Source organism: Nycticebus coucang, chromosome 16 (assembly GCF_027406575.1).
Source record: "Nycticebus coucang isolate mNycCou1 chromosome 16, mNycCou1.pri, whole genome shotgun sequence".
NCBI lineage: Eukaryota > Metazoa > Chordata > Mammalia > Primates > Lorisidae > Nycticebus > Nycticebus coucang.
The window spans coordinates 18127727-18143292 of NC_069795.1; the positions used below are offsets into that span (position 1 = coordinate 18127727).

A 15566-nucleotide genomic window follows, 5' to 3' on the forward strand; every position below is an offset into this window, starting at 1 on the left:
TCTCCACAACCTGGCGTTCTTCTTTTCTTTTTTTTTTTTTCTCCTCTCTCTGGAGCACGAATCCAAACATTCTCCAAACCAACAAAGAAAAGTTCGCACGCTGGCACCGAGGCCCGGACAGGCTGGCGCTGCTGCCCATTCCCCCTCCCTCCGACACTTGACTCAGCCTTGCAAGCGTGTGTGTGTGTGTGTGTGTGTGTGGCGCTCGCGAGCCCCATCCCCGCCCCGGCAACTTCCCTAGCGAATAACAAATACCCATAAAGTCCCAGTCGCGCAGCCCCTCCCCGCGGGCAGCGCACTATGCTGCTCGGGTGGGCGTCCCTGCTGCTCTGCGCGTTCCGCCTGTCCCTGGCCGCAGCCGGCCCCGCCGCCGCACCTGCCCAGGATAAAGCCCGGCAGCCTCAGTCTGCTGCAGCGGCCGCCCAGCCCAGCCGGCTACAGGGGGAGGAGGCGCAGGAGCTGGCCGAGCCTCCAGGTCATCCGCACCCCCTGGCGCAACGGCGCAGGAGCAGTGGGCTAGTGCAGAACATCGATCAGCTCTACTCAGGCGGCGGCAAGGTGGGCTACCTCGTCTACGCGGGCGGCCGGAGGTTCCTCCTGGACCTGGAGCGGGATGGTTCGGTGGGCGCCGCTGGCTTTGTGCCTTCAGGAGGCGGGCCCAGCGCGTCCTGGCGCCACCGAAGCCACTGCTTCTATAGGGGCACGGTGGACGGTAGCCCCCGCTCCCTGGCTGTCTTTGACCTCTGTGGGGGTCTCGACGGCTTCTTCGCGGTCAAGCACGCGCGCTACACCCTAAAGCCGCTGTTGCGCGGGCCCTGGGCCAACGCGGAAAACGGGCGCGTGTACGGGGATGGATCCGCGCGAATCCTCCACCTCTACACCCGCGAGGGCTTCAGGTTCGAGGCCCTGCCGCCGCGCGCCAGCTGCGAGACCCCGGCGTCCCCACTAGGACCCCGAGAACGTCCCCTGGTGCACGGCAGCCCACGTCGACGGACAGAGCTGGCCCCGCGGCTCCTGGACCAGTCCACTACCTCGCCCGCCCGGGACCCAGGACCGCAGACGTGGTGGCGGCGTCGGCGCCGCTCCATCTCCCGGGCCCGCCAGGTGGAGCTGCTCCTGGTGGCTGACGCGTCCATGGCGCGGATGTATGGTCGGGGCCTGCAGCATTACCTGATGACTCTGGCTTCCATCGCCAATCGGCTGTACAGCCACGCCAGTATCGAGAACCACATCCGCCTGGCCGTGGTGAAGGTGGTGGTGCTAGGCGACAAGGACAAGAGCCTGGAAGTGAGCAAGAATGCAGCCACTACACTCAAGAACTTCTGCAAGTGGCAGCACCAGCATAACCAGCTGGGAGATGACCACGAGGAACACTACGATGCAGCCATCCTGTTTACACGGGAGGTAGGTCCAGCTGGTACGTGTGGTCCCAGCACTGGGAAAAGGAGGTTGTTGGAAGGGGCCATCTTGCTGATGGCTTTGCTTCTCCCACCAGCCACCTGCCACTATGGATTTGTTTAACTGCTTCTTGTAGGAAACCCAGACAGCTGTCAACTCTGCTTTGGACTCAGCTTAGTCCTAGCAGCAGTTTTTGCCTTAAATAAGTAGACCTGCTTAGACAATCAGACAGCAATCAATAATGCTGGATGTCATCCAGTCTGAGACACGGTGGCAAAAGCACATAAACCTGGTAAGAAGGCCCTAGAATGCTTGGGAAAATGTAATAATTAAATGAGAAAAAAAGGGAAAGCAAGATTTTCATGGGACACACAAGTGTTCAGCTTTCCAGTGAAACCAAAAGTATAACTGCCTGACCTCATAGAAATTGCTTGATGGGTCATTCATAGGGCTCACTTTTTTAACTTATGACCTTCTTTTGTAAATGCCAAATCTTTATCCCTTGAATGCCTTTGCTACCCAAATGGAGGGAAGACTTGCCCCAGGACTCCTTTTGCAATCTGCATCACTAATGGAGTTCTTACATGTCCACCTTGGAACCTCCATTCCTGGGAAGGAAAGAGGGACCAGAGCATGTAGAAACCCCATCAGCGAGGATATAAACCGGCGAGGTTGCTTAAGCACTCCTTTGCGTGGTTGACCAATCTGTCACATCTCTGTCCATGCCAAGTCCACACCAAGGAAGGAAGGAAAGGTCACATACAGTTCTCATATTTGGGTTTTGGATGAATGTGTTTCTGAAGCCCCAGTGCAGGAGGTCTGGGCAAAAAGTCAAGACAGGGGGAAGGAATGTTTTCCCAGGATTTCTCTCTCTTAAGAAAGATGGTTACAGGACAGGAAAGAAATAGATCCTTACAGGCCCAGAGGCTCTGGGAGGAACACAGTATCTGTTTACACAGTGATCAGACCACCACCTTAGTGTGACATTTCCACAAAAAGTCTGGATTGGTTTGCACATATTTCTGAGCCCCAGTTTTCACAACTTTCCTCAGACTGGCAGTTTTAAGTCGCTGCCTCTCAGATGCCTGGTAAGAATTAGACTTTTGAAAGCTCATTCTTAAGTGTTTGAGACCAGAAGAGATGACGAATTACAAACTTGGAAGTATTGTATAAGTCATGGTATGAAATGAAGCAAACAGAACAAGGACAGGAAATTGAATGATGGATTGCAGGAGACTTCAGAATCAGACAGCTTCACTACCCAATTCTTCTATTTTTTACTATAGCACCCCTGGTATGAAGGAAAAGTGTTGATAAATTTGGAGTAGAGAAACACTTGTGGTTCAAGGGTGGACATAAATGTAAGCCACAGGTAAACAAGGCAGTGAAGGGCTGCAGCTTAGGGGGAGCCAGGCAGTGCTCAGCACTGTGCACAACGGAAAATCTTTCCCCTCATTAAGTGATCTTCTGGAAGCCATCCTTTAATTCCTCTGCACAGCATTAATCTTTGAAACTGTAGAACACTCATTTTGTAGCCTTCTCTATGAAGTGAAGTTCTGTAAAATTATCCTTTTATTATTTTGTTTCCAAGGTTTTTTTTCCCCCCCTTTTTTTCTGTGAGCAACTTTCCATGCCTGGGTTTTCTTGCCTTGCTACATCACAAGAGGCTGCCAAGAAGGAGCCTTTGGAGAATTTATGGAAGGAGGCTCTCAAAAGAAAGAGGAAAAAATACTTTTTTAGGCATACTGCTCCAAAGAGTAGGTCATTTTAATACTGTGCCTTTATTTTTTAATACAAATACTCATTACATAATTTTAAAATTCATACTAATTAATGGGTGGTTCATTACTCTCTACCCCCTGCCATGATTTTCTTAACTTTTTCCCCACTCCCTAAAAAATAGTCAGTGGTTCTAAACTATCAGTCTCTTGTTTTTTTCCTGGATTTATTTCTTGTTTGGATAGTTAACAATTCCCATTTTCCAAACTCTAAAACTTATCAGCATGTTTTAAGTAGATAGCAGCAAAGGAGAAATAAATTAATGGTCTGTCTTAATTTTAATAAGTATTATAATGATCCAGATTTTTTCAAACTAGTCTACACATGGAAAATATTTTACATGGGCCCTCCCAGGCCTCCTTGCCAAGCAGAAGCATACTTTTAGTAAAGCGCATCTCATTTGTGGTTGGCATTCTAGTATAGACAACTAATTATGGAAGAACTGAATATTTGAAAAGTATGAGTATTATGAATATATGTACCTAATTTAAAGAGTGCTATTAATAGGGGGCTGAGGAAAATATTTCGAGACCCTCATGTAGCATTCACTGAGAGTTCTTCAAAGTTAAAATTAATCTCTGCCTAATAATTGGAGAGATGATCTGATCTCTTTTATCTCATCAACATCAAATATCCTAAGGCCTAAAGCAAAACTTTCCTAGTTATTTCTTTTTTAATGAAAAATACCCAGAGTTGGCACCAGGATTCCACTTTTACAACTCTGTTTTGAATGTAAGAGGTATGTTGCTTAGTAACCAGACGCCAAGCCATCAAATGCATGTTTTGATGGGCTCTGAGTCCTGTTCAGATTTTGTGTCCAGATGTCTTTTCCTAAATTGCTTGTTTTCCAAGCATGAAGCAAATGTGTGAGGATATGTTTTCTACCCCTGTTTACTAGCTGAGGCCCCCTTGAATATTCTCTCTAGGAGTCCACAGAATAGTGCTAGTAATTCATCTATCAACCTAACACACTTCACTGCCAGGACTATACCCAGCACTCCAGTACTATTCTACTTTGAGAGAGTTAGCACCAGTCAATTTCCTGACATGGAAACTGTTTTCGTTTTGGAGTGGCACTCATGCTGGAATTCACACCACTCCTGCCACCAAACAGTAGAAATCCAATCTCAGCAGGATTTCATTTTTCTTTCCAGAATCCTTTTCTTGTCCCTGACTTCCTCTTTTATTTTAAAATAATTCACTGAAAGACAGACTCTTCAACTCATTTTGTAGACCATTCACTCTTCAGAAACAAAAGCCTACCTGCTTGTTAACGAAATTAGAAATTGTTTAACATCCTTACTTCCCTGCACAAGACCAATGAAAGTCTGACCTTCCTAGATGGAAAGCTATGGATTGAAATGGAACTAGCTAAAAGTCTGTGTAACATAGAAGATTCATTTGCTTTCATTAACTATCAGCCTGCCAGTTAGGAGCCCATCATCTCTCACCTAAACCTCTCTTCTCCTTTCTGCTGTATGATGCTGGAGCTGAGACTCTTGAGTAGAGCACTTCTTCACCATCTGGTTCCTTGTTAGGGTATGACAATAGGGGCAGTAGAGGGAGACCAGAACTTGGAAGAGGAAGATGGATATGTTTTTCTTATTGGCTAGCTGGACTAATTCAGTCACATGTTTCAGTTCAAATCCCATGTAAGTTCTAAAGCAAACCCCTACCAAGACATCATAGCTTATAGGTCAATCCAAATCAATAAAAGCCTAAATAACTCAGAAATGTGGAGTTATTGAGCATATTGAGCAGCTCCAGTTGATATTTTATAATGAACTGTATTGGAATAGTCTGGAAAATATAAAGTCCATTAGAGACAGTGCACCACAATGAACAGGAGCTATTATGTTGTTGTGTCTCCCTTATTCAGCACATGTCTACATGCACCTCCTATGTGTGCGGCACTGATTTAGGCACCTAGTCCCTGCCTACTGGGCTTATCCTGCAGAGACGAAGCAGATCCATGCCTGCATTTCTTTAACTTCAGGAAAACACAGATAAATGCTGTAATGGAGCTGTTACAACAAAAATCAACAAAATCTGTGCAAGGAAAGAGGGGAAGAACAATTGATTCTGCATATGAATCTTTCTCCAAGCCTTATTGTAAATGTAGAATTGAATTGGTCCTCAAAAGATAAATAGATTTGATTTGGATTCAACTGTCTGTTATTGAGCGTTCTTATGTACTATCTCTGGCCATTAAATATTTTATGATAGTTGTAAGTAACTCAACAATCTACAATCATCATATCATTATTTTAATTTGACAGATATGAAATTCATGTGACGAGAAATAGAGATAGTCTTTTAGAGTAACGGCTGGTAAGTGACACAGGCAGAGATCAACCTGTCTAGTGCTCTCTAAACTGAAAATATTTTAACTAATATGTTTAAAAGGCCAACATGTTTCTAACAGAGAGGGATTCAGAAGTTTAAGAATTATCCCCTTTCCTAAGAATTTATTCCTGGAAACAAACAAGGAAATAGATAATTGCTATAAAGCATGATGACTTTTATGAGAGACGTGGTCATAAGATATTATGGACATACATAAGAAGGTTGTGACCTATTCTGAGTTCAATTTTAAAGAAAGAGTAAGAGTTTTCTAAACGTGTCAGGAGAAGAAAGGTATTGAAGACATTCGCCCAACTATCATATACCCAGCAGCAGTGGAATGGCAGCAGGTTAGTCTGGACAAGACAATAACAACCAGAGGATAGAAGAAATATATATATATATATATATATACATACACACACCATGTGTATTCTTCTGCCTCAACTACCATAACAACAAAACAAAGTATAGAATATGTGGCTTTAATAACAGGTACATATTTTCTACAGTTCTGGAGCTGGAAAGTCCAGGGTCAAGGTTTTAGCCAACTCTGTTTCTGGGGAGGGCTCTCTGCCTGACTTGTAGACAGCTACCTTCACACTGTGGGTGCACAAGGCCTTGCCTGGGTACACGAGCACGGAGACGAAGAGAGGGAAAGCGCTTCTCAGTGTTATTTCTCATAATTCTGACCAGAGCCCCACCCTTAGTACCTTTTACCTTATTTACTTTCTTATAGGCCCTGCCTTCAAATGTAGTCACATTCAAGGTTAGGGCTTCAACTTAAGAATTTAGGGCATTTATCTGAGTTTTCCTGATGTTAAACACAATTCGGTCAATAGCATCATTAAGAAGCTTACATTGTGAACTAAATGCAGTGGAAATCAAAGGAAAGAACATTAGTGGGGAAATATCAGTGACCAAAGATGTGTTCTGCAGTGAGCCTTCTGGTCTAAGTAGTTGAAGTAGCAGCTCCTCCATGAGCCTTTGTAGGCTATTTCAGTAATCTTCAAAGGGCAGCTCTAGGTGGTATGAACTAAAGCCGTGGCATTAGGAATTAAGGAACAGGGATCAAGTCAAGAAATGTTAAAAAGAGGTGGATGTGAGTGAATTAATTTTTTCTAGCAAAAGGAATGTTTTGGGCTCAGGTTTGTGGGCAAAATTATTCATGAGCCATGCAGGAAATAGTAGAAGGAATGTGCAGTGGAAGCAAGCTGCATTGTGCAAGGTTTTGAAGGCCAGGCAGAGGTTAGTGGGGAAGAATAGAGAAATCTTATATGATCTGTTCTCTAAGAAGGTAACTGACTGTGGTGTGTGGACAGGGAAGTTACAGGAGGTGAAGGGACCAGTTAAAACTCTCAGGTGATATTCCAGACAGGAAGGAATAATGGAAAGAATGAGCTATAGAGGCCAACTACAGTGACTTAATAGTGATTGATTAAATGTGTGTGGAGGGAGGAGGGAGCGAGAGCGATGTTAACGATAGCACTAGGTTCTTATCCGGAACTCCCACTTTCTTATTTTCTAGAATATCTTTCCAGTGCATTGTGTGTATTTAATATGCTTCTAAATTATTGAGTTTTTCCAAACATACCACAGAGATCATGCTGTTCTTCATTTTCTTCAAAAAAGGAAGTTTGGTTGATCAAGTGCCAGTCATGAATGTAAAAGATAAGTTTAACGTCAAGGATAATCTCATAGAGAAGCTCAGGAACTGGGAGTGTGTCAACACAGGTTAGAATTTCAGCTTCCTTATGCTCTAGCTTGAGCATGGACCCTTCATGCACCTGAACATTAATTTCTTCAGGTATGAATTGAAACTTTTTCCGTTCATATCAATGTGTGGCTGGAACAAGCCCTAGACATCATCTGGTCCAAAGTGCTTATGTTGGTGGCAAAGCGTATAAATGACTTACACAATGCTTCTTGCTAATGGAGTTGGAGTTAAAACGCAACTTACCTTTCAGTCACATTTCTATCTAGCTTCCATTCGCATTTTACAAACTGACTTTTCCAGTCACCCACGCCACTCAATCTCCTACTTTCTCTGTCTCTTCCTGTTCTTTCCTCACTTTTGTCAGAGGAAATTTCCTATTTTCGAAGTTTGGGCTCAGACTGTCTTTCCAGCTTCCTCTACTAGTCCTTCACAACAACATCTCCATTGTTCCCCCTAAAAAACCTTTGCCTTTTATCATCCTGTGAGGTTTCCACTTTCCTTGTTAGAATACCTTTCCTCCCACACTATGAGATTCAGTCACCCCTGCTCAGACACCTTAACTGATTCCCTCAAGGGGAGTTTATCAGTCCTTCTTCCGTTCTCCTTCAACAATCCATTCATACCACATTCGCGTCACATCTGCTTCCTTCTCGACATAGATGTTTTGCTCACTAGGTCATGATCCTGCTTAAGACTTTGAATCAGGTCATATTTTGTCTGTCTGCTATGGTGTCAGCACTTAGCACAGTATCTCGATGATTGTGGGCACACAGCAATTGTTTTGGAAATAAATGCATCTGGCTCCTAACCTGGCTGGGTCCTATATGTTTGGTATTACTTAGTTGTATCCAGAGACAAGGACAGAGATCGTATAACACAGGCCTTTGGAATGGTGACCCAAGAGTTCCAATTAACATAGTCCTTGCTAAAGTCTAAAAATAAGACTCCTTGGATTTGGAGGATTGCTGTGTGGGTAGGCAGGAAGGCAAACGACAGCTCACAAATATGCATGATGGTGCGTGTGTGTGATACTTATGATTAAAATATGTACTACACTAGATTCATTCTTCCATCACTAATCTCTGTTCACTACAAATTGTGCTGACAGATGGGTAGACAACTCAAGCCTTGTTAAACCACATGCATGCCCTTCCCTTGAGTTCTTTACTGGCCCTTTCCAGGAGATGATATCTATAGAAGCCGAAATTGCTATTATTTCACTCTTATAAGGTATTATTTCTTACCTTTGGCTGCTACTGCTATAGTTTCAATATCTACCCTTCCTAGAATTTGTGTTTCCTCCAGATCTTTTCCTTAACATATTGATGCCACATAGGAGACCGATCTCTTAGTCAAGTCAAGATAGTCGTCAACTCTTATTGATTTTTTCATTTTGTACATTTTTTTTATTATTTTTTATTATTAAATCATAGCTGTGTACATTAATGCGATCATGGGGCACCATACACTGGTTCTATAAACAGTTTGACACATTTTCATCATACTGGTTAACATAGCCTTCCTGGCATTTTCTTAGTCATTGTGTTAAGACATTTATATTCCACATTTACTAAGTTTCACATGTACCCTTGTAAGATGCACCGCAGGTGTAATCCCACCAATCACCCTCCCTCTGCCCATCCTCCCCCCTCCCTCCACTTCCTCTTCCCCTTCCCCCTATTCTTAGGTTATAACTGGGTTATAGCTTTCATGTGAAAGCCATAAATTAGTTTCATAGTAGGGCTAAGTACATTGGATATTTTTTCTTCCATTCTTGAGATACTTTACTAAGAAGAATATGTTCCAGCTCCATCCATGTAAACATGAAAGAGGTAAAGTCTCCATCTTTCTTTAAGGCTGCATAATGTTCCATGGTGTACATATACCACAATTTATTAAACCATTTGTGGATCGATGGGCACTTGGGCTTTTTCCATGACATAGCAATTACAAATTGAGCTGCAATAAACATTCTAGTACAAATATCTTTGTTATCATGTGATTTTTGGTCTTCTGGGTATACCTAGTAGAGGAATTATAGCATTGAATGGCAGATCTATTTCTAGATCTCTAAGTGTTCTCCAAACATCTTTCCAAAAGGAATGTATTAATTTGCCTTCCCACCAGCAGTGTAGAAGTGTTCCCTTTTCTTCACATCCATGCCAACATCTCTGGTCTTGTGACATGCTTATACGTTTGAGTTTTCTGTGGATTCTGGTTATTAAACCTTTGTCAAGCCAAGACATTACTCAGAAATAAAAACAAAGCAGGAGGAATCACACTACCAGACCTGACACTATACTATAAGTCGATAGTGATCAAAACAGCATGGTACTGGCACAAAAACAGAGAAGAAGATATCTGGAACAAAATAGAGAACCAAGAGATGAATCCAGCTATTTACCATTATTTGATCTTTGACAAGCCAATTAAAAACATTCAGTGGGGAAAAGATTCCCTATTCAGAAATGGTGCTGGGTGAACTGACTGCTGACCTGTAGAAGACTGAAACTGGACCCACAGCTTTCACCATTAACTAAGATAGACTCTCACTGGATTAAAGATTTAAACTTAAGACATGAAACTATAAACGTACTGGAAGAGAGTGCAGGGAAAGCCCTTGAGGAAATCGGTCTGGGCGAGTATTTTATGAGGAGGAACCCACGGGCAATTGAAGCAGCTCAAAAATACAACACTGAGACCTGATCAAACTAAAAAGCTTCTGCACAGCTAAGAACACAGTAAGTAAAGCAAGCAAACAGCCATCAGAATGGGAGAAGGTATTTGCAGGTTATGTTTCCGACAAAGGTTTAATAACCAGAATTCACAGAGAACTCAAACATATAAGCAAGAAAAGAACCAGTGATCCCATCGCAGGCTGGGCAAGGGACTTGAAGAGAAACTTCTCTGAAGAAGACAGGCACACAGCCTACAGACATAAGAAAAAATGCTCATCATCTTTAATCATCAGAGAAATGCAAATCAAAACTACTTTAAGATATCATCTAACTCCAGTAAGATTAGCCCATATCACAAAGTCCCAAGACCAGAGATGTTGGCGTGGATGTGAAGAAAAGGGAACACTTCTACACTGCTGGTGGGAATGCAAATTAATACATTCCTTTTGCAAAGATGTTTGGAGAACACTTAGAAATCTAAAAATAGATCTGCCATTCAATCCTATAATTCCTCTACTAGGCATATACCCAGAATACCAAAAATCACATCATAAAAAATATATTTGTACCAAAATGTTTATTGCAGCCCAATTCATAATTGCTATGTCATGGAAAAAGCCCAAATGTCTATCAATCCACGAATGGATTAATAAATTGTGGTATATGTACACCATGGAATAGTATGCAGCCTTAAAGAAAGATGGAGACTTTACCTCTTTCATGTTTACATGGGTGGAGCTGGAACATATTCTTCTTAGTAAAGTATCTCAAGAATGGAAGAAAAAGTATCCAATGTACTCAGCCCTACTATGAAACTAATTTATGGCTTTCACATGAAAGCTATAACCCAGTTATAATCTAAGAATAGGGGGAAGGGGGAAGGGGAAAAGGCAGCAAAGGGAGGGGGGATGGGGCGGAGGGAGGGTGATTGGTGGGATTACACCTGCGGTGCATCTTACAAGGGTATGTGTGAAACTTAGTAAATGTAGAATGTAAATGTCTTAACACAATAACTAAGAAAATGCCAGGAAGGCTATGTTAGCCAGTGTGATGAAAATGTGTTAAATGGTCTATAAAACCAGTGTATGGTGAAAAAAAAATAAAGGTTTGGTTGAATTCTCACGTGAAGCCATCTGGTCCTGGGCTTTTCTTTTTAGGGAGATTTCGTATGGTTAATGCTATTTCAGAACTTGATATTGGCCTGTTCAACATTTCCACTTGATCTGGCTACATCTTGGAAGGTGACGTGCTTCCAAGTTTTGGTCAATTTCCTTCAGATTTTCATATTTCTGAGAATAAATTTTCTTGTAATATTCATTAAGGATTTTTTGAATTTCTGAGGAGTCTTTTGTTATTTCGTCTTTGTCACTTCTGATTGAAGAAATTGGAGATTTTACTCTTTTTTCTCTGATTAGGTTAGCCAAGGGTTTATCTATTTTATTGAGCTTTTCAAAAAATCAACTTTTTGATTTATTGATCTGTTGTATAATTCTTTTGTTTTCAATTTCATTTAATTCTGCTCTAATTTTGGTTATTTCTTTTCTTCTACAGGGTTTGGGGTTGGAATGTTCTTCCTTTTCCAATTGCTTGAGATGTCCCATTAAGTTGTTAACTTCCTTTCTTTCCGTTCTCTTGAGGAAGACTTGCAGTGCTATAAATTTCCCTCTTAGGACTGCCTTTGCGGTATCCCAGAGGTTCTGAAAATTCGTGTCTTCATTGTCATTTCATTCCAGAAATTTGGCAATTTCCTTCTTAATCTCATCTCTGACCCAGCTATCACTCAACATAAGGTTATTTAACTTCTATGTTTATGTATGGGTATGCAGATTCCTGTTGTTACTGAGTTCAACTTTTATTGACCATAGTGGTCTGAGAAGGTGCAAGGAATAATTTCTATTCCCTTAAATTTACTGAGTTTAGACTTGTGACCTAAGATGTGATCAATTTTGGAGTATGTTCCATGAGCTTATAAGAAGTATGTGTATTCAGTTTTGTTGGGATGAAATGTTCTGTAGATGTCATCGGCCTGATTCATTTTCACCACTCAGTACCGAGCCCTGGCATTTTTCCAAGCCACGCTGTTTTCTGGGCATTTGCTTTTCAATGCATCAGAATTTGCTTGCTCTTTATTTCCCTTCTCTGTCCTGAAGAATAGATCTCAGGTACTATTAGTATTTCTAAATTCCATGATAAATCACAAACTCTGCTACATTTATAGCCATCTAAAAGGTCACACCTGGTGAATGGCACAATGTCACCTTCCTGTCAAATCTTTGTTGATCTTGTAGACCATCTCAGGTATATTTTTGAATTAGAATTTATATTCTGCCCAACACCACACGACAAAAGCACCCGGTGACTCTCTGCACACTCTTGCAATCCTTTCATTTCACTAAATCTCCCATTGCATTACTCATCGCACAATGGTGACAAATATTGATCCTGCAGAAAAAGAGCCATCTTTGATATGACAAAGATACATTTTATCTCAGATTTTCACTGAATAAGTAGAAAAGGAGGTCTTGTCAGACATTAGAATTCATTCACCTCCGGGGCGGCGCCTGTGGCTCAGTGAGTAGGGCACCGGCCCTATATGCCGAGGGTGGCGGGTTCAAACCCAGCCTCGGCCAAACTGCAACAAAAAAATAGCCGGGCGTTGTGGCGGGCGCCTGTAGTCCCAGCTGCTTGGGAGGCTGAGGCAAGAGAATCGCGTAAGCCCAAGAGTTAGAGGTTGCTGTGAGCCGTGTGACGTCATGGCACTCTACCTGAGGGCGGTACAGTGAGACTCTGTCTCTACAAAAAAAAAAAAAAAAAATTAATTCACCTCCTACAAGATTCTTCCAGTGTCTCCTGTGTCCCTATCTAGATTACTTCATGTACACATGCAATTGTCCCAATGGTGTCTATCAAGTGCTGTATTGTTTTAATCCTATAAAATTCAGTAACTCTGCTACTGAAAGTATTATAAATCACTGCCAGAAAATAGACATGAATGTGATTTGCTGTATTCTTAATAATTTGACATACAAGTTAGTTTTAATACATTGAGATGCACATTGGATCACAAAGAAATTCAGATGTTCATTGGAAATCTTGAGCATGAAATCCTAACTATACTGCCAAGGTTTGAAACACTGTGAGTGAAATGGAGATGTTGCCAGTTTACAAAATTGTAGCTACAGAAATACGTAGAGTGTTTGTAGGCAAGGGACTTAATCAGTGTGGTTAAAAATTAATGACAAGTGGGCGGCGCCTGTGACTCAGTGAGTAGGGCGCCAGCCCCATATGCCGAGGGTGGCGGGTTCAAACCCAGCCCCGGCCAAACTGCAACAAAAAAATAGCCGGGCGTTGTGGCGGGCGCCTGTAGTCCCAGCTGTTCGGGAGGCTGAGGCAAGAGAATCGCGTAAGCCCAAGAGTTAAGAGGTTGCTGTGAGCCGTGTGACGCCATGGCACTCTACCCGAGGGCGGTACAGTGAGACTCTGTCTCTACAAAAAAAAAAAAAAAAAAATTAATGACAAGTGCTTCTGTTCTAATTTTGTCACATGCACATATCTTCAAGAACAAATGCATTTAATCCAATTCAAGGATGACAAGGAGGACTGACAGCCTCTCCTGAGCAATTGATTGGCTGTAAACAGGTATTTAGAATCCAATTTAAATTCCATCCAGAACAGAGAGGGCCATTTCCCTTTGGTGTGGCCCTTCAAGCTTATAAATGAAGTAAGGAGTAAGAAGGGAGACTTAATTTTTGGATTTTATTATTTGAAGATAATGAACCCCAAATTGTGACATAAACATACATCTGGTTTTTAGAAAAGTACATCTTGTTTAAAAGAAAAAAACATTCATGTGTACAGCTGTGTCTTGCAACTCTCTTAAGCTATGACCCTGGGTCTTTGGTTCTACAGCTACTGAAATCATTGGAGAGGGAGTTAAAAAATGTATTGTACTATGTTATTATCTCAAAGACCGATTATTATGCAAAAGTGTGTTCCAATTTCAATTTAAAAACTACTAATTTGTTCTCAACCGCTGTAATTTGGGATCCCGTGGGATGACATCTGAGGACACACAGGAAACTTCGGAAGGCTGTTGTTGGTTTGGTGACTTGATTCATCAAGCCCCTACTTGGCCAAGGTTTCCACTGTCTGAAGCTACAATAACACGGTGCCACACTGTAATTCTCCACAGCTGGGAAAGCATAATACACATAACACAATAAAGACCTGAAGGTGTAAAAAAGAAAAGAACAAGGTGGGTCTCGGTTAGGTGATGGAAATAGGCAGTGAAATAGGGAAGGGTGAGGAACAGGACTATGTGGCCACTGAATGTATGGAATTGGTTTTATAGTCATACTGTCCTGCACTAAGGCTGGTGAGGTCCCACTAACACGGTGTATTAAAGATGTGCAATTACTGCGTGCATCTGACTGTCAAAATCCCATTCAATGAAGCAAATATTTGTTGTGTTCCTATGTTAAGCCAGACAATATGGTAGTTAGTCTTGGAAAGATGATTGCTGTGATAGAAACAAAATTTATTATTTCAACTAATAAGCAGTCATCTTTTTTAGTAATTAATATATTTTTCAATCTTTTCCTTTTGAAGTTATTTGCTTATGCCTTACTAGAAATACTATCTTGCAGTTTGGGATATAATTGGGCACACTGAAGAAATTTTCATTCAAACTGGTAGTCAAATACAAGAAACTTACTGTCAGTTACGACTCATTCCCACATTGTCTAAAAGTTAGGAAAAAAGAAAATGAATACTCAAAAAGCAATTAAAGACAAAATTTATCATTGCAAATCTATCATGTCAATAATTGTGGCTTCGATCTTCCCTCTATCACCTATTTTAAGAGCCTGGCTGCTATCCCTTTCATCCAAATCCTTCATTTTTAACCATTCATGGTGTGTGAACCCCTTAAAAGTTCACAATACATGGTGAAGTTAGAACTTCTTACCAAAGAAATGCATATCTTTACATATACAGAGGGTGCCAAAAAAGGATACACATTTAAGAAAAGGAAAATTGTAATACTCCATATATACCAATAACAGAAGATGAATACAACTCATGTTGAGCACCTCTTGTAATTGCAAAAGGCCAATGTGACTTGAGTATTACAAATTTAACACATTTTTTTCCTTTCTTAAAATGTATATACATTTTTTGTCAGTCACTGTATGCACACAATACAAAATATATTTCCTGGGGATTAATCGGGTTGAATAATACTATATTAAATTCTATGAATAAGAATGCACAAATTTTAGAAAATGCAACCTATAAAATTGAACCTCATTTTGGAAATTTAAGAGAGAATCTGGGAATTATGCTTATGAATTAAAATTTAGTTGTTTATATAAATTATAGATAAATTTATATCCTGTTGTAGATGTGTAGTTAGTTTGCCCCCTGACAGAAAAGAAATTATTAGGCCAGACTTCTGATAAATTTAGCATGAATTTAGGTCAGAATATTAGGGCTTTTCTGGGCATGACCATGTGTGAAAGGGGTCTATAATGTCCAAGCATTACAGCTTTGTTAAGGCCGAGGTACTATTGTAATGGACAAGCTACAATCCCCAAACATCTTTTTTAATGTAATTGAGTTTGATTGTCTTCTGTTCTTCTGGGTCCCAGCAT

At 41.3% G+C, this 15566-nt stretch overlaps 1 protein-coding gene across 1 annotated transcript in view; it reads left to right on the forward strand.

The window, feature by feature from the left end:
* Positions 1–218: 218 nt before the first annotated feature.
* ADAMTS5 (ADAM metallopeptidase with thrombospondin type 1 motif 5) overlaps positions 219–15566 on the forward strand; it is a 49195-nt gene continuing 33847 nt past the window's right edge. Inside the window, exon 1 of the mRNA XM_053565628.1 lies at positions 219–1404. Within this exon, the coding sequence (XP_053421603.1) occupies positions 301–1404 (1104 nt within the window). The 5' untranslated portion in view covers positions 219–300. The remainder of the gene's footprint in view (positions 1405–15566) is intronic.